The 24,513-nt window shown below is 40.0% G+C and overlaps 1 protein-coding gene across 1 annotated transcript in view; it reads left to right on the top strand.

Moving 5' to 3' along the window:
- The window catches only part of LIMCH1 (LIM and calponin homology domains 1), a 559,635-nt gene that overhangs the window by 214,844 nt on the left and 320,278 nt on the right, over positions 1-24,513 (top strand). The window contains exon 2 of the mRNA XM_006898180.1: positions 2,301-2,371. Coding sequence (XP_006898242.1) covers positions 2,301-2,371 — 71 coding nt within the window. The remainder of the gene's footprint in view (positions 1-2,300; positions 2,372-24,513) is intronic.

The raw sequence follows: 24,513 nt of genomic DNA, 5'->3' as shown, positions 1-24,513 counted from the left end.
AATTTGGTGAGCAGAGGGAGGGTGTAAAGGAATTAAGACACGTCAGTCAGGGTCATGGTGGGCATAGGTCAACAGTGATGAATTTTATAAAACACAATGCATGAGAATGATCATATGAGACAAAAGGTGAATGAAGGAATGTGTGAAACAGGAAGTATATGACTAAAAGACAATGTGTATGAATTTTGTATACACACTGATTTAAATGAGGAACATAAAGAAAAAGGGGGGGAAATCCCACAAATCAGTAGAAGGTTGCTATGAGTTGGAACCAACTTGGTTATGTGGAGTTTGGTTTGCTTATAGTGCTGGAAAGTGAATCCTGCAGGCTGGAAGGTACTCAGGATACATAGTGACTGTGATCAGGGACACAGACATTCTATCATGCATGGGAATGGCACAGAATTGACTAACATTTCATTCTGTTCTACATGAGTTCTCCATAAGCAGGAACTGACCTGATGGTGACTAACAACACTGGTGCGTTCTCCCTGAATGGAGGGATAGAGTGGTGTCTTAGGTTTTCATTGTTCATGCCTATATGATATAGTCTTTGATCATTTCCAGCAAGGGGTTCAAGTCTTCACTTCCTGCAAGCAAGGTTGTGTGTCATCTGCATAACCGAGGTTGTTGGTGAGCCTTCCCCCAAATCTAATGCCACATTCTTCTTCATACAGTTAAGCTTTCAGCATGATTTGCTCCACACACAGATTGAGTAGGTGTGGAGAAAGGATACCAACCCTGACACATACCTCTCCTGATCGTAAACCATGCAGACTTGCCAAAGAACAAGGACATTGTCTTGAAGGAATTGCACTGAGGTTGCTCCTTAGAGGCAAAGATTGGAAACATTTCTCTCATTTCCTCTGGGCATGCTTTCAGAAGGAACCAGTCCTTGGAGAGTGACATCATGCTGGGAAATTAGAGGGTTGGCTAAATAGAAAGACTTTGATCAAGATGAATCGCCACAGTGATTACCACCGGCTCTTACCTCTTACGTGTGACAGAGATTGTGAGGATGGTCTAAGACAGGATAAGGTTCAGGTTTGTTGTTCACAGGTTGTGGTGAATCATAGTTGGCTTAATGGCACCTAACAACAACTACTTCTGTTGTTAGTGCTTTTATAGGTGTTCATAACTATGTTTTTGTTTGTTTGGTGGTTTGTTGGGTTTTTTGTTTGTTTGTTTGTTTGTTGTTGTTGTTTTTTCTGTAAGTGATGTGGCGAGCTATTAAGATGTTTTGAGCAGAGTAGTGACGTGGTCTAGAGTCCTATGTGATGAAAATGATTAACCTATTCCCTGCTAACTAAAAGATTATCTGCTTAAAGCTACTCAGAGGCACATTAGATGGGGGGGAAAAAAACCCCTTAGTGATGTGTTTTCATGAAATTAACTGTTAAAAATGATATGGCATTTACCTATCTACTTTAACAAGGTACATTAGACTGCTGTGAATCAGAAGTGACCCATGACAACTGCTTTTTATTGGAAGTTGGCCTGATGTAGTTGTTCAGGATTACTCTGCTGGCTATATAGGAAAGGAGGCAAATGGGGAGACAGGGAACTCAGTCAGGAAACGAAGGAAACACCTGGGTGAAAGATGATTTGAACCAAGGCTGGAGAGTAGAGGCATTGAGAAGCACATTGACGGTTCACTGGTAGACTTTTTATCTTCCAAGTACAACCACCACCCACCTGTCAGTGGATGCATGCGAGTTGCTGTAATCTGATGCTGAATGAGTTTCAGTGGAGTTTACAGATTATGATTAGCAAGGAAGAAAGGCTTGGGAATCTATTTATCAACCAAAAAATACCCTTTAAGTCTCAATGGTCTGATCCCAAACAGTGCTGGGAGTTATACACTGATGGCTATCTTTTTTAAAGCATATTGTTGTTGTTTACTGTCTAGTCAGAACCAACTCATAGCTGAGCATCTAGTGGGTTTTCAGAAGCAGTGAATCTCATGAGAGGTGATTGTCTATCCTTCTCCTCTGGAGCAGTTGGTGGATTAGAACTGTGTGCCTTTGCATTGTCAGTACAACTCTTTCCCACTAAGCCACCAGATGGTTTGAAAGGTAATAGGTAGGAAGAAAGCTTTAAAGAAATGGTCTAATTTTGTGTTTAGCTGACCAGGGCAAACCTACATCATAGAGAGAAGTCTCCGACCTGAAAGGATTTCTCCAGTCTTAAAATGCCATAAGCTGTTTCTAGGCTCTTTAATATTAAAAGGGGAAAAAAAATCATTGAACTTCCTGATTAAAGAGAAATATTTATATTCTCCCTTTCTGCTTATTTTACAGCAAGTAACTGGTAGAAGCTTCGGTGATAAGGATTTTCGGACAGGCTTGGAAAATGGGATCCTCCTTTGCGAGTAAGTACAATTTGCATTCAGTTGTTTATATCAAACGGGTGTGTGCGCACACACACACAGTCTCCACATGTAACATATACACACACTGCACATATAAAACAAACAGATATAGAACATGTGTAGTACATCTCCTCAAACACAACATACATGTACGAAACGTACATACCACACCCTCATATTACCCTCACGTGAGTGCACACTCCAATACCATTCAGTTGGTCTGTAAAGATTTGCATGTTCTTTTTTGACCTGACTTTGAGACTGAAAAAGGTAACTGGAACAGTGGGCTCTAACATGTCAAGAGATCATGAGACTGGTGCAAGATAGGGCAAGGTTTGTATCTGTAGTTAGGAAGAGTTGCTATGGGTTGAAGTTGACTTGATGGCATTTAACAACAGGCTGGAGGCTCCTTGTAGGAGAGGGAGTCTTTGTGTAGCTGTAGGGAGCAATGGAGAATACTGTTTGATTAAAAACATAGGAGCCTCTGATAGTTGCTACTCAGCTCCAGACAACTTTTGCAGTGTAGGAATTTGGGTGCAGTAATTGTTAAGATGTGGACCAAATTGAGGCATAAGTGGCCTTTCCCCCTCTTTTTGATCCCCAACAAAAGCAGCTTGTTTCAAGTGAACACAGTGTATCTATTTACTTACACATTTTAGAAGCATATCAGGTAATATTGTTCGCTGGTGTGCTTCACAGGATTTTGCATGTGTTTCATTTATACTCTTTGCAGAATTCAAGTTTGGACAATCACTGCAGTGTTTATGTTCTTTGCTTTGAATCTGGGCTTTGTCACCACATTCTGCTGTGACAATGGGCTCTAGAGCTTCCTGTGATGTGACTCTAATCACAAAATCCATTATGGCCCTAATACTTACAGACAGATGAAGGTCAACTCAAGATTTTGAATTTGTTTAATGGATTCTGCAGTTTAATAGCTTGTTTTTGTTTTATCAAGGTGAAATAGGCTAACATTGCAGTGCATAGTTCCTGTATCAATCAGCCTAATGGATTTTGGCATTTATAGGACCTATATTCTAACCAAGACCCAATATGGAACATTTCCTCATCTCATACTCTTTCACAGTCATTGTAATCCTCCCCCCACACTGGGACAGTTGGCAGCACCACAATAGATGGCTATTCCTTGGGAAAGGTCATCATGCTTGGAAAGATGGAGGGTCAGTGCAAAAAAGGAAGATCCCCCCCCCCAATGAAATGGATTGACACGGTCACTGCAGCTAAGGGCCCTAGTGTGTCACAATTGATGAGGATGGTATAAAAGGGGGTAGGGTTCAGGTTGACTCTTCATAGGGTCTCTCTGAATTGTATTGGGCACAATGGCCCCTAACAATAACAACAACCACTAGAAGAACAACCAAATAAAAGAAGTAAAATGAAAATTCTCCTTAAAAATGAGAAAGTTGAACTTTGGTCTCTCATACTTTGGAAATGTTATCATGAGACACCAATCCCTAGAGACATGGCAATCTGTGAAATAGAGAACTATAGTCAATAAAATAGATTGACAAAGTGGTTGCAACAGTGGGTTCAAATGTAACAAGTGTGAGAACAGCATGGGGATTAGGCACTGGTTACACATGGGATCAGTCTGAGTCAGAATGTACCTTATGGCACCTCACAGCAGCAGAACAGAAAACGACATCCCAGGGTGCTACAGAGACATGTTTGGCTGTTAACTGAAAATATGCACTTTGGAGTCTATCCAGAGGAACTTTGAAAGAAAAGCCTGGCAACATACTTTTGAAAAATCAGCTCTTGGAAACCTCTTCTGACACACAGGGAAGCACCATGAGTTGGGATCTATCTATCTGATGGTAACTCCTCACTGGTTAGAACAACAGGGAAGTGTGTGAAGCTGATTGAGACTTATCTGCAGAGAGATGACAATCTAATGCCCACTCAGCTAAGAGATAAACTCTGATTCAGATATAAAGGCAGAAAACAAGCTGGGGGAAGGTGACGGAGAGGGAGGAGAGAAGGAAACAGTATTCAGTGGATGTATATTTTTCTTTAAAGGAGGAAAAGTAAAAAGGATGCTGGTATGAATTCTGTTGGAAGGCCCTGCATGATAACTAGGATTTGTATAGCTGGCCTAGTGACTAAGGAGATGTGCTACCAGGTCAAAGCTAAGTGATTTGAATCCACCGGCTGCTCTGTGAGAGAAAGATAATTGGCCAGTCTCCTCCTGTGGGATTTGCAGCCTCTGGAAACTCGCTGGAGGGTCAGCTATGAATGCATTCCAACTTGACAGCAATGAGAAAATGAAATTTTTAATTAATATGAATTAATATTTTAAAGCATCGTATCCACATAATCTTGAGAAAATGTACCCTCCATACCCTAAATAGAAAGCACAGGAAATAGATGGAGTTGTAATTTTATTTTATTTTATTTTACCAAACTTAGGACGGTGGGAGGGAGGGGGCAGGGAAGACTCAAAGAAGTGGGATTTCACAAACAGCATAGCACTAGCAATAGGTAAAGTCAGGACTTGAATACCCAGTACTGAGGCTCCTGAACCCATGCTGTTTGAGCTATACAAAGTGGATCCCAAACAGGAAAAAGAATGCTAGACACAAGAGCCTATTCTATATTATTGCACTGACATAGAATTCAAGAACTGGGGGCAGATGGGGGTGGGGGAGAGAGGACTATAACAATAACAATTATATTGTCTATGACTGAGTCAGTGCCATGGAGATGGGTGTGACTCGTACCTGACCCTCCATTGATTTCCAGGGCTGTAAATCGCAAGGAGGCCTTTGGCCATCTTTCTCCCTTGGTGTCACTGGTAGAGTCTAACTGCTGGAAGGCATGGCATTTTGGCTTATAAGCACAAAACTTTACAGACTACACCTCTAAAGGGCCTATGTTGTTGTGTGCTGTAAAGTCGTAAGGGACCCAGAGCTGATCTTACAGAAGGTTTTTAGAAGCAGTTAATTGCACCAGATTATGTGCTGTCAAGTTGACTACACCACTGAACCCTACTCTATCCTGAGTCAATCTCACTTCCTCTGACACACCTACCCTTATTACCCCAGTTATTGTGTCAATCCATCTTATCTGGGGTCTTCATCTCCTGCACTGTTGTAAACCCTTCCAAGCATGATATCCTTTTCCAAAGACTAGTCCTTCCTGGCTACATGTCCAAAGTATGTGAGACAGAGTTTCAAAATCCTTGCCTCCAACAAGCATGTTGTTTTCACCCTCTCCAGGGCAGAACTATTAATTCTCTTGGCAGTCTGTGGTATGTTCAGTACTCTTCTCCTATACCACAACTCAAAGGGATCAATTCTTCTGTCATCCTTGGAGATAAACATCATGCTTGGAAGAGAGGAGGGACAGCACAAGAGAGGAAGGCTCTGGATGAGATGAATTGACCTAGTGACTGGGGTAATGGGGGTAGGTGTGTCAGAAATAATTGAAGTTGGTTCAAGATAGAGCAGGGTTCCGGGCTGTTGGACATAGAGTCATTATGAGTTGTAAGTGACTCGATGGCACATAACAACAACAACAACAAGAAGTCAAATGTTTATCCTCCTCTCATGGAGCAGCTGGTGGATTTGAACTGTATACCTTTGAGATTGTGCTTAGGTCCTTCCCACTGGGCCACCAGAGCTCCCAGCTGTTTGGGTTTGTTGTTAGATCTGAACACTGTCCTATCCAGTGCCATCCTCATAATCTCTGGCACACTCAAGGCTATTGCTGTAGTCACTGGGTCAGTCCACCTGGTTGAGGATATTCCTCTCCTTTGCCATCCCTTCAGCTTTCTCAAACATGGTGTCCCTCTCCAAGGAATAGTCTCTCCTAGCAACATGCCCAAAGTATGTCAGACGAAGCTTTGTCATCTTTGCCTCCAAGGAGCACTCTGATTGCATTTTCTCCAAGACACAATTGTTCTTTTGGCAGACCAAAACCACAGCTCAAAGGCATCAAGTCTTCTGACATACTTACTCACTGTTCAGCTCTCAGATACATAGCAAGTGGCTAAAAATACCAAGACCTGATCAGGCCTTGAATTAGTCTTCAAACTGACATCATTTGGGTATTTGACATACCTATAGGTTTTGGTAGATAAGACATAATCCAAGACACACATGGTCCTCTCTCCAGTAGGACCATACCCACTGTTGTGAGTTGAAAGAAATGAAATCTGTACGGAAAGATCCAGTGGAGGTAACAGTGAGCATACATCAGTGGTGATTAAATTTACAAGACCCAGTGTATGGGAAGGATTAGATGAAACACAGTGTGAATGGAAAAAATGAAAAGGTAGAAATTTGAAAAAAAAAAAAAAAGATTATGAGTTCTGGAATCAAGTCTTAGTTTGTACAGTTGGTCTCTAGCAAGGAGTTAGTTAAGGTAGAATGTGATACAAAGGCAGTCTGAGGGGAGGAAAATCCAGTAACCTGAATAAAGAGTTTTTGAGAAAAGCCTAAAAGTGGAGACTAGGATCAGGGAGGGGACTAGCATTGTAATTGGGGTCATTTAGAGCAATTCAAACCAGCTGTAGAGCAGAGAATCTCTGCATGCTATAGGCTACAGAGAAGGGAGAGAAAGATTTCATGCTTTAAGCCTCTATATAAGACATGTACATCGAGCAGCATCAATATCCATCCTGGAGTATCCTCTCTTTGCCTGTGAAGTACAGTCCATATGACTGTGTGCATTCTGCACAGTTACACACAAAGGTGTGAATTAGAGGAATTGTTGTTGTTGTTGGGTGTTGTTGATTTTTCTCTTGCAGTGGCCTCATGTGATGGATTGGAATTGCTCTCTAGTGTTTTCTGCACTGCAGTCTTTATGGGAGTGGATCACCGAATCTTTCAGAGCCATTCAGAACTCAAACTCACTGCTGTCAGATGGGAATGAATTGACAACTGGCCTTCATTGGGTCCCTGAGATTGTAGATCACATGGGAGGAGAGTGACCATCTTTCTCCTATGAAACCACTGGTGGATTGGAACTGCCAGCTTTTGAGTTAGCAGTGGAACTCCCTACAAACTACCCCACCAGAGTGCCCTGACTGAGAAAACATGGTTACTTGAGTATTCTTTTACTTACCCACACACCAATATTTATCTATGTATTCTGTGCTCCTGAATGCCAGTCACCCTTTGACTGTCACCAGAGCCACTTCAGAACTGACTCATACCTGACCCTCCGTCAGGTTCTCAGAGGCAGTAAATCACATAAGAGGAGATTTCCCATCCTATTTGTATGTCTTTAGATTAGAACTGCATGCCTTTGCGATGATAGGGTGAGTGAGTTTGAACCACCTAAGCTAAGAAGCAGCCAAGTGCATAATTATTTGTCCACCATCCTATTATACAGTGACATCATTGTTATTTGTCCACCATCCTTACACACAGTAACAACAAGCAGAAGCTAGAATGCATCTGCCAAATGTACTATATGTGCCTTTACTAATCCTCTCTCTTCTTGTTGTTCCTTTAGCCAAGTGTTGGGTGGTTTTAGAGGTTAAATGGTCAGTGATGTAGACCTTGTGCCAAGTAGGGAAAAAAGAGCAACATAAAACAAAAGTTCTTTGCCTCTTGACCTGGCCCACAAGTAAAGAATGGCTTTACGTTTGTGAAGGTTTATAAACATGCACAGACATACACACAAACAGTTACATAAATACACACATGGATAGGCAACAGAACAAGTGTCCCTGTGTGGACCACCAAGCCTCAAATATTTACTCTGGCCCATTACAGAAAATGTTTGCCAGCCCCTGGTCTGTATCAGAGGGACTGTGGAAATAATTTTAGATGTAAATTGTTTGTGCCTGTAAAATTAAATGATGGAGCTTGGTGCATGCAAAAAGTTATTTGGGTAAAAGAAATAACTTTTCACCAGAGAATTTTACAGGCATTTTTAAAAAAGGGTGGTGGGTTCCCCCCCTCCCAGTGTTTATACTTTTCATGAAGATATGTCAAAGTTACAGAATAGTTGTGAGATTAATATAATGAATACCCACATTCCCTATGGGGAAGTCTGCAATTAGAGGCTTCTCCAGTAAGGAACAATGATGTCAGTTGAGGACTAAGGTTCACCTGATTTAGGCCATGGGCTTTTTTCAGTCACCTGCTGTGCATCAGAGAGCTGGGCAGTGAATAAGGATGACAGAGGAAGAATGGGTGTTTTTGAGCTATAGTGTTGGAGAAGAGTACTGAAAATCCCAAGGACTGCCAAAAGAACAAAGAGGTCTTGGCAAAAGTTCAACTTGAGAGTGCTCCTAGAGACAAAGGGGTTAGAGATTAACCTCACATACTTTGGGCATGTTGTCTGGAGAGATTATTCCTTGGAGAAGGACATGATGTTTAGAAAGGTGGAGGCTTGATGAAAGAGAGGAAGACGCTCAACCAGAGGCATTGACACTGTGACTGTAGCAATGGGTTTGAGAGTGTCCGAGATTGTGAGGATGACGTGAGTTAGGACAGAGTTCAGTCCGTTGTTCATGGGGTTGCTATGAATCATACTTGATTCAGTGTCACCTACGAACAACAACAACATACCCTATACTTGGATTGTTACTTTGTCATATCTTTTTTTAAGTTTCTATATGATTCCCCCCCCCCTGATCCTGTTGAAAGTAAGATGCCCACATCATGATACCCAATGTCAAATGTCTCACTATGTCTCTTAAGAATAGATTCTCCTTCATGACCCCTCAAGATATTTAACAGTGAAAAACAGATAAGATGGGTTGACACAGTGACTATAGGAATGAACTTGAGCACAGCAGAGATTGAAAGGATTGTGCCGGATCAGACAGGGTTTCATTCTTTTGTACTCAGTCAACCAGTAATTTATAGCTGGTTTAAAACAAAATCTAGCGTCGAATCAAAGATCACATATTGTGTTAGGTGATCTTGTCTACTTGTTGCTGTTAGGTGTCACTGAGTTTACTTGAACTCATAGTAACCCCACAGACTGAAGCTTATCTGATCCTACACCATCTTCACAATCTCCACTCTCCTCAAGTCCATTGTCATAGTCAACGTGTCAGCCATCTTGTTTGACAACTCTCTACAAGTCCTTTTCTATCGACTTGTTACTTCTTATGTTATGCCCAAAGTATATGAAATGAAGTCTTCCCATCTTTGCCACTAAAGACCACCCTGGCTTCATGTACTTCAAACAAATTGGTTTGTTCTTTTAGCAGTCCATGGATAGTATTCTTTGCCTACAAACTCATGACAATTGAACAACTCAACTTCAACACTACAATTCAAAGGAATCCATTCTTCAGCCTGCTGTATCTTTCACAACACTATCATTCCTCTTCCCTTTAAATCCAGGGCTTTTATTTTGTAGAATTTTCACTATTTGAATTTGTCATATTTTTTGGCCATGTTGTCCAGGAGGGGCCAGTCTTAAGACAGGCATCATGGCAAAAGTGGAGGGAAGAGGAAGACCACTAATAAGCTGGATTGTCAGCAGAGATTGTGAAGATGACACAGTATAGAACAGTGTTTCCTTCTGTTGAATGTAGGACTTCTATACATTGTGACTAATTAGACTTAAGTAACAACAAACAGATACATCCTAGAAAGTATACAGCCAGAGTGATCCTTGAAGGCAAAGATGACGAAGCTTTGTCTGTCATGCTTTGCACTTGTAGCAAAGTGAGACTGTTCCTTGTGACATCATGCTTGGAAGATGGAGGGTCAGCGAAGGAGAGGAAGACCCCCAGTGAGATATATTGATGCTGTGAGTTCAGCAATGGGCTCTAGTGTCTCAGAGATGGTGAAGATGGCCCAGGATAGGGCATGTTTATAGGGTTTCTACAAGTCGTACTCAACTCTATAGCACAACAACAACAACAATAGCAATAACAAGAATTATTTCCTTATGCTTAGGTTCAGGTGAGACGGCTTTGGTGAACAAATTATACTGTTGCTAATGCGAGTTTCTTTGTGTGTTACATAGTGTTACTCATCTCATTATTGAAATAAGAGTTTTGATCACGTAGAGAAGGTGGTATCCCTAAGATTTCTGCATTGATGCTGCACATTTCCCATTTTATAGTTAGTGAGAAGTACTCTGAGTATGTGAGAATCACTTCATATACCAAAACCTTCTCAACCATAGGGTATACTATCCACTGATGATACTTTTCTGAACCACATTAGTTATGTTGTAGTTTTCTATTTTAGAATAGATTTCCAGTCTATTTTCTTTTTCACTGGCATCCTTGTGTCCTTTTTTCCCCTCACTGAAGCATTTCTTCTCTTTCTCCTTTTCTTCTTTCTTTGTTTCTTTTTTTCCCTCCCTCTAAAAAAAAAAAAAGTAATATTGTGGTCATAGAATCATTAGTATTCAACAAGCGATAATCCATAAGCCAACCAGTTACTGGTTTCTGTGATGTCAGTTCCCACTCACGCCTTTACTTCATGTTGTGGCACTGAGCAGTGCTGCATGGAATTGCCAATGACTGTGCTCAATCATGGACATAGACTAGAAGACACTCAAATACAACTCTGGCTTGGTTCTAGCTGCTAAACTTTTGGTTAATAGCTGAGTGCTTAACTGTATCACCCAGGGACTTTAACAATCCTTTAATATCCTTAGGTTTCATGAGTTTTGCTAGGGATTGAACTGTGTCCCCTAAAATATGTGTTGAAAATCATGCCCTCTAGACATGTGGGTCAGGGAACTCTGGAAGCCCAGATATAAGAAGCTGCCTTGACAGCCCAAAAGGCACGTGGTTTGAATCCTCCCTTGTTCTACAGAAAAGAGATGAACAATCTCCTCCCATTTGATTTAGTAACTCTGTTATTTAGAGGAGATAAAATCAACAAGTAGAAGAGAAATGAACATAGATTCAAGTCTCAGAAGCTGAGGAGATCATTGGCAACAGAAAGAAAGGCTTCCCTTAGTGTTAGTGTCCTTAATTTGGACTTCTAGCCTCTTAAATTATGAAAAAAAAAAAAGAGTTCTGTTTCTTAAAGCCATCTATTTTTGTTTCTTTTTAAAAAATTATTATTCTGATTTTAGTGAAGGCTTGTCAAGAGGCTGTTTTCATTCATTCATTCATTGTTGCACATTTTCCTCCCTTCCCCTTCTCCAGTCACCTTCTCTATTGCACCACTCGTTCCAGCTTGTGCCATAGACATACTGTCTAATCATATATTCCTTTCTTCCAGTTCTTCTCCTCATCAGTTCCAGTGCAGTGTTCATTAACTCTTTTCCTATTTTCTCCCTAACCCCCCCCATGTCAGTCCTATTTTATAGCAGTGGTTATGCAGTATTTGTACTTTTGTGACTGATATATTTCATTAAGCATAATGTCTTCCAGACACACCTATCTTGTTTAGTCTTTTATGAGTTCATTGTTTTTCCAATGCTGTGTAATATTCCATTGTGTGAATATACTATGGATTTTGTGTCTGTTTGTTTGTTGATGGGCTGCTTCCATCTTTTTGCTTCTGTAAATTACCCAGCAATAGACATTACTTGCCAAAAGTATGTCAAATTATATATCTATTTCCAACTTTTTGAGAAAGTAACAGACTGCCTTCCATAGCACTTGTACCATTTTATATTTCTACCAGCAGTGAATCTCTCCACCACCTCACCAGAATTTGTTGTTTGCTACCCTGTTGTACTTTGCTATGTTGGGGTTTGTGTTTCTCTTTGGTACAGTGACTCTGTGTATTCCATCTTCTCTTAACGCTTTCTGGCCCATTCAAGATTTTGCATATAACATTTCTCAGTGTTGCAACTTGAAGTTTGAATTTGTTTTTCAGTTCTTTCAGTTGAAAAAGGCCAAGCGAGTTTTTCCCTTGTTATTCTCTGACTCCAGCTCCTTGCACAGCCGTTACAGTATTTTGCTTTGTTTACCTGAGCTGCCCTTTGAATCTTCTGTTGAGCTCTTTTGCTTTGGAATTTCTTCCTTCCGTTTTGTTTTCTTGACACTTTAGTGCAATTTTCATAGTCTCTTCTGACATCCATTCTGGTTTTTCTTTTCTCCTCCTTTATAATGATCTTTTGCTCTATTCATGAATGATATCTTTGATGTCCTCCCCCAGTTTCTCTGGTCTTTTATCATTGGTGTTCAGTGCCTTAAACCTGTTCTTAAAATGATTCTTAAATTCAACTAAGATAGACTCAAGGTCATATTTTGGCTCCTGTTGGCTAGTTTTCATTTTCTTCAGCTTCAGTTTGAACTTGTACATGAGTAATTAGTGGTTTGTTCCACAGTCAGCACCTGGTCTGGCTTCGACTGCAGATACTGTGTTCCAATGGTTTGCTCCCCAAATATAGTTAATTGGATTCTTGCGCAGTCCACCAGGTGAGGTCCATGTGTAAAGTTGCCTTTTATGTTGTTGGGTTTTTTTTCCAAAAAGATAATTGTTATGAATAACTTATTGAACATACAAAATCTAGTCATTCTATCTCCAGCCTCATTTCTTTCACAAAGTCTGTGCTTTCCAACTATCATTCCTTCCTCTAACTTTTGTGTTTCAGTCACCAGTACTTATTAATGTATCTTGGTTGCATATTTGGTCAATTCTAGACTGCAAATATTGGAGAAATCCTCAATGTTCTCCTCCTCGGCTTTAGTTGCTGGCACATGTATTTATTGTTGGCACATGTATTAACAGGGTTTCCTAGTACGTGTTCAGATCCTATTCTGTCACTCACAACATTGTGCTGTAGGATACATCTTGACATTTTCTTTGTAACTAAGAATGCAGTACCATTCTTCCTCAGTTTTCCATTTCAGACATATTAGATCATATAATTGTCTGATTCAGATTGATCCATGCCAGTCTGTTTCAGTTCACTGATGCTTTTATTGACATCAAAATTGTCAATCTTCATGCATTCTATTTCGTTTTTGACAGCTTCCGATTTCCCTATGCTTATACTTTGTAAATTCCACATTCTGATTATTAATGGTTATCTGAAGCCGTTTCTCCTCATAATGGGGAGGGGGGGAAGCAAATGAAAACAAAACAACAACAACCCCACAAGTATGTCTTAGAAAAAGTGCAGCCAGGGTGCTCCTTAGTGACAAGAATGGCAAAGCTCTATCTGTCATACTTCGGACATATTGCGAGGAGAGACTATCCTTGGAGAGGGAGGAACATCATTCTTGGAAGAATGAAGGGTCAGCAAAAGAAGAAGATCCTGAAATAAATGGATTGACAGAATGACTGCAGCAATAGTCTCGAGTGGGTCAGAGATGATGAGAATGATACAAGATAGTATAGAATTCAGGTCTGTTGTGCATAGGTTCTCTATGAGTGCATTCAACTCAATGGCACCTAACAACATAACAACAACAACAACAACTTGAATTACTATTTTAATTACACTAAAACAGATTTCTTAATTGTTTAAAGATGGTTTACTAGTAAGCAAATGAGACAATAGATGATACAGATTTATTTTATACATACATATAGAATGTAGAATTTCTAGCATTTCATAGACAGTGCAATTGAGATTAAATTTTAGAGCTTTCATGTGTTCTTGTTTGAATTTAGTGTCCTATAATCCTCCAATTCTAGCTTTATTTTAGTGTTCACATTTTCAAGGCTAGAAGCCTTACCCTGACAAATTTCAGTCTGATTTACTAAGACGTGCAGCCAGGATAGTTTCTGGTGTTGAGAAAACAGAAGCTTCATTTCATTCTTTGGACGTGTAATATAAGCAGGGAACATTCCATGAAGAAGGTCATAGTTAGTAAAATGGAACCATTGACAAAGAGTAAGATTTTCAATGAGATGAATTGACACAGTGGTCAAAATGATCATCTCAATCACAGCTGATGCTGGGAGGATGGCACAGGACTGAGTAGTATTCTGTTTTGTTGTATAGAGGTAGCAGAACCTATGCTTGGACCACTCTTCAGAACAGAGCAAGGAAATACTACATGGTTCAAAATCAGGAAATGAGTGTGTCAGGGTATGTCCTTTCTCTATACCTTTTTAATCTGTATGAAGAACAGATGATTCAAGAGGTTGGGCTTTATGAAGAGGAATGTGACATTAGCATTGGAGGAAGACTCATCAATAATCTGCATTATACAGATGGCACACCTTGCTTGCTGAAAACTGAGGAGTGCCTGAAACATTTGCTGCAGAGGGTCAAGGACTGTAGTCTTCAGTATAGATTCAAACTCAACATCAGTTAAACAAAGATTCTTACCACTGTGCCAACAGGTAGCATCATGATAGAAAAAACTAGAGAATAAGGTGTGCCTGATACAGACCATGATCTTCACAATGACTTGCTAAGTATTAGAGATAGCTGGTCGATGAATAGATGATGCCTTTGAATTGTGGTGCTGGAGAAGAGTATTGAATAGACTGTCAAGAGAACTAATTGGTCTGCTGTGGAGAGGGTGAAACCAACTTGTTCCTTTGAGGTAAGTTTTTTGAGACTCTGTCTCTCATACTTTGGGCATGCAGCCAGGAGGGACCAGTCTTCGGAGAAGGATATCAAGCTTGGAAAGGCTGATGGACAGCAAAGAAGAAGACAACCCCAGATGAGATAGATTGACACAGTAACTCGGTAGTAAGAGTAGGTGTGTCAGAGTCAGTGAAATTGGCTCAGAATAGAGAATGAGTCAGAGCTATTGTGCTTAGGGTCTAGATGAGTCATAGTCAACTTGATGGCACAAACCAACAACAACAACCTATAGCGTAACTATGAATTAGAACTGACTCAGTGGCACCTAGTAGCAATACCAACTATTTAGGGCAATCCCTCCTTCAAGGAAGAGGCATGGAGAAGCAAGGTGCTTTTGGTGGCTTCATGGTAATGCCACTAGGAAACTGATATAAAAACCCTGTACAGAGAGCCATTAGCTGACCTCTATAATTTCTCTTAATCTGCAATCAAGATCCATTAATAATTAGTGGTGATTGGAACACAAATTAATTAAGAGAAAAATGCAGAGAGACTCATGAGATAAGTCTGATTCTTTGATATGTTTGTTGTTGTTGTTGTTAGGTGCCATCAAGTTGAGTTTTACTCATAGTTACCATATGAACAATGGATCAGAACCTTCACACTTCCCGTGCCATCCTCATCATCTCTCATATACTTGAATCAATTGCTAGAGGTACTATGTTAATCCATCTTGTTGAGGGTCTTCCTCTTTTTTGCTGACCCTCCACCCTTCCAAACATGATGTCCTTTTTCAAGGATTGGCCCCTCTTAACATATGCCCAAAGTATGTGTAAGTTTAGATTATTTGTATTAAAAATACAATTGAAATAGTAGAGATATATGAGTGAGGAAAAGCATGCTCATGGCTTACCCTTTTTTAAATTATAAGAAGATAGGTAGATGATAGGTAGATAGATAGATAATAATTCTAAGAATGTCAAGAAATTGAAATATTTCTTAAAATTTAAATTTTTTTAGTATTTCAGCATTCTCAGATCTTTTCAACAGAGCTGTGCCAAAATCATATTTATACTCAAGAATTTAATGTGATATTATTGGCATAGTAGGCTGAAAAGATTTCCTCACTTTTAGGTGTTTCTTGAAGTGTAAAACCAAGAACTGACACAATTTAAAGGGATATTTCCTTTTTCACTGTATGCATTGTAAGCAGGGCAACTAAGTGCTATTTTCCTTCTTTTCTACTATTGCTCCTCTCTTGGAGGAAATTTAAATATTTGTGAATTTTTTTGTGAAGTAGGAGGGGAGGGTCAGCGAAGGAGAGGAAGACCCTCAACCAGATGGATTGACATGGGGACTGCTGCAATGGGCTCCGTGTGTCAGGAAGTGTGAGGATGGTGCAGGACAGAGAAAAAGGTTCAGATCTTTTGTTCATAGGGTCACTGTGAGTCATAACTAAATAGCAGCAACAACAATTTTAGAGAAAAGACTTCCTTGTCTTTTTGTTTTTAGGATACAAAAGACAAGAAATGAAAAATAGATTTTTCCTTCCAGATAGTGCATAGTTATGAAATTTTAGAAAACAGATTAATTCTTCCATCTACTGTATGGAATCTGGTAAAGACTTTATTTTAGAATCAAAGAGATTAAATTTAAAATTAATTACTTTTCTTCTTTTTTATCCAATATATGGTTTCTTTTTCACCTTCCTCCGTTTTGTAAATGTAGAATCAAGGGAAATGACTTTGGTTTACTTCTGAAAGTGGGAGTTTGCCATTGAAATCTTTAACAGTTCCCTAAACTTGCTCGTGCCAATGAGATGTGTAAGATGTAAATCACATATATGTACATAGCAGCTGTAGGCATAACTGATACTCATTCTTGAACTGTGTTTTTTTTATCATCTTCTCTGTCTTAAGGAACTCTGGTGGTGCAAGAATTAAGCACTCAGCTGCTATCCACTAGGTAGGCAGTTTGAATTTACCAGAGGCTCTGCTGGAGAAAGAGCAAATGTTCTACTTTCATAAAGACTATAGTCTAGAAAGAGATTATGACCCTTAACAAGATAGATTTGATTCAGTGACTGTGGCTATGGGCTTAAGTGTGTCAGAGATGAAAGCTTTGCACAGGATAAGGATAGGTGTAGTTTTAGTTTAGAAGTTGACTTTTATAGCTATTACTTTAGGCCCTGCTGTTCTCCAGCCACCTTAACTTTGGACACATGGTCTTGCAAATCATCAACAGCTTTGGAGCTAATAGAAGAAGAATGCTTTCCACACTAGACTGAGATCTCAGTGACAATAGTGGTGGAGAGATTGTGGAGAGACTGGCATTGCTGTGGGGAGACCCTGGCAAGGTATAACCTCACAGTTAATGTCTGCTGGAGGATCAATTATGAATCAGTTTTGACTTGATGACACATAACAACAATAAAGAAAAAGTAAGCTTAAGAGAGCGGTGTATGAGCGTTATTAAGTCTCTTTGTCTGGCATGTACTTCCATGTTGTTGTTGATGTTAGGTACTGTCAAGTCAAGTACAACTCATCATGACTCTATGAACAGCAGATTTGAACCCTGTTCTGTCCTTTCCTAGCAACATGTCCAAAGCATGTAAGACAAAACTTGGCCATCCTTGCCTCCAACAAGCATTGTTTTCACTTTCTCTAAGACATATCTTGTTGTTCTTTTGGCAATTTGTGGAATATTTGCTACTTTTTGCCAACATCAGAACTCAAAGGCATAAATTCTTCTGTCATCCTTTGTCATTGTCCAGTTTTCAAAGGCCACATTCTTCTTCATAGAGTCTAGCTTCTTGAACTCAACATAGAGACTGAATTCGTATGACAAAAGAACACAATGCCAACACACATGTTTCCTGATTTTCCTTATTCTGCCATCAAAACCAGGCCAGGAAGACTTCCCCTGGGTTTGTTTAAACGGGAATGCCTTAGGGGGTCTAGAGTTTCCAGACCTTTACTAATAGAATTCTATTCCTTTATATCTCTTTTTAACACAGGGACTAAATCATCCTAGTTATATGAGAATCAAACCCCTCTCCTAATGAATGACCTTTACTCATGGATATCCTTTTGTTCCCTCAGCCTTCAGGTTGTAACTGCCCTGCTCTTTGTTCTGAGTCCTGTGTCAGGCATTTCACCACCCTATACCAGCTTCTGTAGTTGATGCTCTTGATCCCTCTGCAGTTGTTACTTCTCTAACCCTGCTTTCACTAGGGCACTTAAAATTGGGGAAGAGTCATCTTCTAATTACAACTTTTATTAAACTTTAGGTGGGCTTTCCTCTGAGCATTCTGTATGCTCTCCTTCCCCCCCTTCTTTCTTTTTTACAGTCTTTCTTTTTAAATGACTTGCCACTTGATTCCTTGGCAGTGAGCTGGAGGACTTGGGGGTGATCCCATTGACTTTTGAGTTTCTCCTTTTCCTCTCTGTAATGACCAGACAATGCCTTCCCAACTCTGTCCTACCTCTTCATGTCTCCACACATCTGGGCATTTTTCTTCCAGGGGCTGGATGATTCTACAGTTTCTATTGTCATTTCTTCCAGGAGGTCTAGTTGATCCTTAGTTGATAAGATGCTCAAGATATTGCTCCTACATTCTGGAGTCTAACATTGCAATTTTTCATTTGAGGAGTTCATGTGTCCCCTCAGGGATGCTGTTGGCATCATAGAAGTAGTTGCTTTTGCTTCTAAACAACCCTGCAAGTATCTGGATATGCATCCTTGGCTCCTGCTTAGTTCAAGGTTATAGTGATTTTCAGTTATAGAAACAAGACCAAATTCATTGTTATTCTTTCCATTGCTTTCTTGCAAAGCCAGTGTGCAGATAACCTCTATGGTCCCTTCTATCATCGCACATAAAAAGAATTTATCTAAGGGCTGTGGAAAACCAAATCCTATTGGATGATTGTATTTATTATCTTACATAATTTGTACAAAGGTGCTCTTTCTTCCTTGTGGTTTAGTTTCTAATCTTCAGATTATTTTTCTCTCAGTTGCTCTTTCTCATTTGTTTTCACCCTTGTTCTCCTTTTGTCTGTTTAATTTTAACTATACAGAAATATATATTTATGAAAAGACACTTTATAGACTGGAAAATGAGTGTATTTTATATATCACAGGTTGAATCATAGAAAATTGCCATGTTAATAGAACCAAACCAGGCAAGTAATTAAATCACATATGGTTCAACCTGGTTGAAAGGACAGATGCTTTATTTTAATCATGTTGTCCCTAGAAAAGTTTCTTAACTCTCTGGGCTCCAATGAACTCATTTATACTCACATAAAAAATTCTTTGTTTAGTTCTTGAAACATAGCAGGTACTGCAGTGTTAATCTCTCCCCTCATCTATAAAATAGAGAAAATGTATCTGGAACAGTGATGGTGCAGCAATTCTCACCTTTTCTCCAGGAGTTTGAGTTAGTTCTCAGTCATTGCACCTCAGACATAACCACTGCTGGTTAGTCTTTCGGTCGAGACTTGTCTGTTTTCACTGGATCTTCCAAACTAAGACAGATTAGGGAGAAAGACCTGGTGCTATATACTACTAAAACTGGTCATTGGAACCCCGTGAACCATGATAGTACAGTCAGGCACTAATCATGATGTCAGAGTAGAACCAGCTAGTGCTTCATTCTGTCATTCCCAACTTGCTCTGAGTTGGTGGCAGTTCTTTGGCAGCTAAAACCAATTACCTCATAGGTTCCCTGGAGATTCCAGTGACAGAATACCATAAAGCATCCAATTCAGTGTCTGTCTCTTGCTTGGTGCTTGGCACTCCATATCACTCGCTGTTCTCATCATTGTTATTGGAAATAGGCCAAAAGTCAAGTATGAATATGACATAGTCAAAGTCAGTGTATCACTGTGTGCCTATCAGTGCCTATACCGGGGCTGCCAACGAGCCACAGCATGAATGAATTTTATTTTCCCCTTTTGCTTTCTCTTGTCTAGCCTGTGATCAAAAACTGGGCAGAAAAGTTTGTTCCTTAATAAGCTTGATCATCTGTGAATAAAAAAACTTGGTCTGACAGCACTGGAGGCCCAGAGTGATGCTTCTGAAAACAATAACCTTGACCTCTGTGATGATGTAATTTCCTCTCATTCCCTCATTACCCACATTTAATCTGCTGTGGCATTTTTCTCTGGGAAGCTGTTTGGAACCCTCCAGAAAGAGTTAGTGGGTTCTTTTCCTTGTTTCTTAGTAAATGTGCTTACGTCTCACCCATCCATTACTTAACCACTGCACTCTTACTCTGCCTCTGGATGTGTTCCTTGATCAAAATCAAAAGCATCTCAAAGATGCTTTCTATTTATATTTGAATTGTTTGCACTAGACCATGAGTTGGTTCTTAATACCAAATACCAAGCTCATTGTCAAGTCAATTCCAACTTAATCTAACACTGTATGTGTCAACAGGGCAGAATTGCTCCGTGGAGTTTTTTTTGGCTATAATCATTATAATACCAGTTACCAGGGATTTTTTGCTGTGGGCTGTTGGGTGGGTTTGAACTGCCAACCTTTAGGTTAGTGAGTGTATCACCTATTTATTCTATGCAAACACTTTGACACTTAATAGGTCTGTCATAAATGCTTTCTGAATAAGTTGACAGCCAAAGCTAAGATTTCTACCCAAGTTATCTAGCCATCCTGCCATTCGTCTGTCAGTTTGCCATTCTTTGGTCGCTTGTGGATTGCTGTGATGCTGCAGTCTTCCAGATATCAGCAGAGTCACTCATGGCAGATACATTTCATAATAGTAGTCAGGCTAAGTCTGACTAAGAAGTAGGCCTGACCATCCACTTCTGAAATAACAGGCCCTTGAAAACCCCAAGAACAGGAGCAGAACATCATCTGATAAGGTGGAAGATGAGCCCCTTAGGTTGGAAGACACTCAGGATGTGGAAAGGGAGGAGCTGCTTTCTCACAGTACAGTCTCCACTAATGATGTGGATAGAGCCATCCTTAGGGGCAAGGATGATGAAACTTCACCTCACACATCTTGAACAGGTCAGGAGGCAGAAAGACATCACACTGGGAAAAGTAAAGGGAAAGTAACATCGAGATTGACGGTGAGTGCAGCTACAGGCTTGAGGATGGTTGTGGTCGGGAGGATGGCTGAAGATAAGGCAAAGTCTCATCTGTGGCTCATAGAGTCGTTATGAGTTAACACTTAACAGTATCTAAAAGCACCACCAACCTGGTAATTAGTGATTACTTGTAACTTTCCCCCTAGTCAGAGCTGTCACAGTGCTTTCTCTACACACACATGATTTTTATAAAGAATTGACAGCCCTTGAAGACAGGGAGATGAAAGAATAGTGGTATTTGCTTTCAGTATAATTTTAGCCATTTATGCACTTAACTCAGACACTATTTTACACCATAATTTAGCCATTTTGTGTGTGAGTTCAATCCTCATTCATATTATAAAATTCTTTAAGATCAGGAATCCTGCCTTAATGCTCTTCTCCGGGTCTCTGGGTGCTGAATTTGATGCTCTACAGTGCCCAGTCAATGTTTTACAAGTTCTCCATGTAACAAAATGTCTCCACAAAAAAATCTGCACCGTCAATTCCCAAACTGTCTGCAAAGACGGATGTGTGGCACGCCATATCTCATGCTGCAATCATGACAGGAATCCATGGCAAGATCTCCTTAGAACAAGCAGCTCAGACGTCAACAGTGATATAAATAAGTATTTGCCAACCGATTCCTTATCTTCAGAAAATTATTTCATCAACACGAGAACTGAGATAAAAATCCACTAAGACATTCTTTATTGGTCACTTATTTGCTGACTAACATGGTCAGACTTTGTACTCCATGAAAATGTGTTTGCAAAACAAAACAACTCCATGACTCCCAGGAAGATAAAAACGATAATGGAAAATCTTATACTGAAAGTTATTATTTGAGTCAGGGATGAGTTGTTGTGTTAGACACAAATAGAGAAACTACACCTGACGGTGCTGAGAGTTTTCATAATTTATCCAACTAATCTTTGTTTAACAATTTCTTCTTGCTTGGATCCACAATCAACACCCTTGGTACCAGTAGTCAGGAGTTCTGGAGGTATATAGTGTTGAGAAAGTCTGCTGTCATTTATCTGTCCAAATTACTGAGGAGCAATGATGTCAATTTGAGGACTAAGGTGCATTCACCTGATTCAGGCCATAGTCTTTTTAATTACTTGCTATGCATCTGGCAGTGAATAAGGATGGCAGAAGAATTGAGGCCTTTGGGGCTGTGGTGTTGGAGGAAAGTACTGAATATGCCATAGACTGTGAAAAGAACAGATATACTTTGGAGAAAGTACAACCAGAATGCTCCTTGGAGGCAAAGATGATGAAGCTTCGTTTCACATCTTTGGGCCTGTTGTTAGGAGAGACTATTTTTGGAGAAGGGCATCATCCTTAGAAAGGTGAAAGGTCAATGAAAGAGGAAGACCCTCAATCAGAGGATCTGACACAGTGACTGCTGCCATGGCTTGAGTGTGTCAGAAATCATGAGAAAACACAGGAGAGGACACGGTTCAGATCTGTAGTTCATCTGATCCTACTAGACTTGAAGGTGCCTGAGAACAACGATAACCTTATCTAAAAGAGACTGTGTGATGTTCTTGAACTATTAAAAGGGAAATGAGAGTAATTCGACTCAATGGCTTAGTAAGAGTAGCTGTTGTTAGGTGTCATTGATTTGAGTATGACTCCTAACAACGCTTTGAACATCAGACCTGAATCCTGTCTTATCCTCATCATCTCTAATGCACTTTCGTCCATTGCTGCAGTCACCATGCCAATCCACTACATTGAAGGTCTTCCTCTCTTCCATTCACCCTCCACCTTTCCAAGCATGATATCCCTTTCCAAGTAAAGTAAGCAGATATTTTTTAATTAAAACTGGGATACTTAGAAAGTTGTCATTAAGCAGATGAGACATTGGAACAATAGGTGCAGCTTATGAAATGTATTGCCATCTCATATTGTGATTCCAAGCAGGTGTCTCCTGTCATCCTTTCTTTTTTCAATATTCACAAATTCATCTTTATGATGAAGCAACTCTTGCAGAACAATCTACATCTTCCAGTTCTCTTTTTGTAGGTGATTAACTCGTGGTGGTAGCATACACGCAAATCTTTATTTAGGGCCCTCCCTCAGTTGCCTCCTCAAATCTTCTCACCATTGCACACTTTGGCCTTAATAGGCTGGTAAGAATTTGATAGGCCTGCTATGTAGGGTTCTCCCTCCTTTGTATGCCAAATCTCTGTTGGCCTCTCTGCCTTGGTCTGTCTCCAGCTTTTTAGCACCAAGACTCATTAAGCCTGTAAGTTCATGTGAGGACATTTCAATCCACTGTATCTCGTCTTTTAAAAAGATCTCTAGTGGAAAAAGGCTGCTTTTTCTTTGAGAATTGGCCTAGCTTTGGTGAGGACTTAGGCAAAGACTGAGTATCCCCAAAGCCTTGTGTTAGGAAAGATGTAAACAGATGGAGAACATGGAAGGCAAAGTTGCAGGCCTCATGATGAACTGAATGGACCTGCAGTGCTGCTTTTTAATTTTTTTGAATCCTCACTAAATAAACAACTCTTGGTTCTCACTCTAAAGCAGGATCTTAACACAGTGGGGGATACTGTTCCTATTCAAACTGTTCTTTAGGCATCAATTACAGAAATTTACTGGAGTAGTGATAGCTTTTGGGTACATTTGTCAATGAGCATGCAACATTTCCAAATTTACCCATCTTTGTAAAAAGTTCTCTCCGTTAAAGCACTATCATGTTTGTCATAACTTAATTTCTCTTCCTGACTAATTCTATATCACTAACTGAACATTTCTAGAGTTTGCCTTAGTGCCTCCAAAGTAAAGTGTGAAAATTCTCTCATTTGAGCCTTTTTAGTCTAAGATTATTTTAACATTATTATAATTCAGGAATATGATGATTTCTTTCACCTTAACAGTTTGTACCATACTAATTTTAAATTAGACACTTGCTCACATAAATCACAGGTTTGACTGCTTTCCTTTTGAGCATACTTATTACATTTGTAAGCAAACAATCAGAGCGATCAATTGACATTAAGGGGGGAAACATTCCAAACCTCAGGTTTAAAAGTGGGTTGCTTGTGTGGCTAAGGAGAAACAGGCCCGCACCTGGTGGGGGTGGGGGGTAGGGGTGGGGGACGGGACAGGGAAGTAGGGAGGTATACAAGCTGGATTAGGCTCTGCTTGGATTTGGGAGGCATTAGTAGTTCCCTAATTGTAGTTCCTTAATAATCCATTTTTTTGGATAGTCTCTAATGGGCTGGCAGGCTGGGTGGGCTGGCTTCCTACAATGAAGTGTGTAAAATCCCTGCCATAAGCATGCTGTTCCCAATGTTTCCTTCGGTTTATTCACAGAGATCTTTTCTCAAACAGCCCACCAAGGATCTGGTTTATAAATGATTTCTTTTCAATTGACTTCACTCTTTACATCAAGTGTCAGAAGAGGTGAGAAAAGAGAAGGAAAACAGAACGTTAAGATTTTATGGCAGAGTTATATTTCTAGAATCTGCTTTTCTTTAGGCTCTACTGCAAGGTTCACATTCCTCAAATATCTTTTCTTGTGGCTTGGTGGCCCCTTTTCACAAATGGGACATGATTCATGTTTCTTGCCTCCCGGTGAGGCCCCTCAGGTCTGAGCTCAGTTTTAGTGTTTTGTTTTTGGTTGGTTTTTTTTTTTTTTTT

This window comes from Elephantulus edwardii, unplaced genomic scaffold (genome assembly GCF_000299155.1).
Source record: "Elephantulus edwardii isolate Elephantulus edwardi_28Jun2011 unplaced genomic scaffold, EleEdw1.0 scaffold00222, whole genome shotgun sequence".
Taxonomy (NCBI): domain Eukaryota; kingdom Metazoa; phylum Chordata; class Mammalia; order Macroscelidea; family Macroscelididae; genus Elephantulus; species Elephantulus edwardii.
The sequence above is the reverse complement of the archived record's forward strand: the minus strand, read 5'-3'. Positions and strand labels throughout refer to the sequence as shown.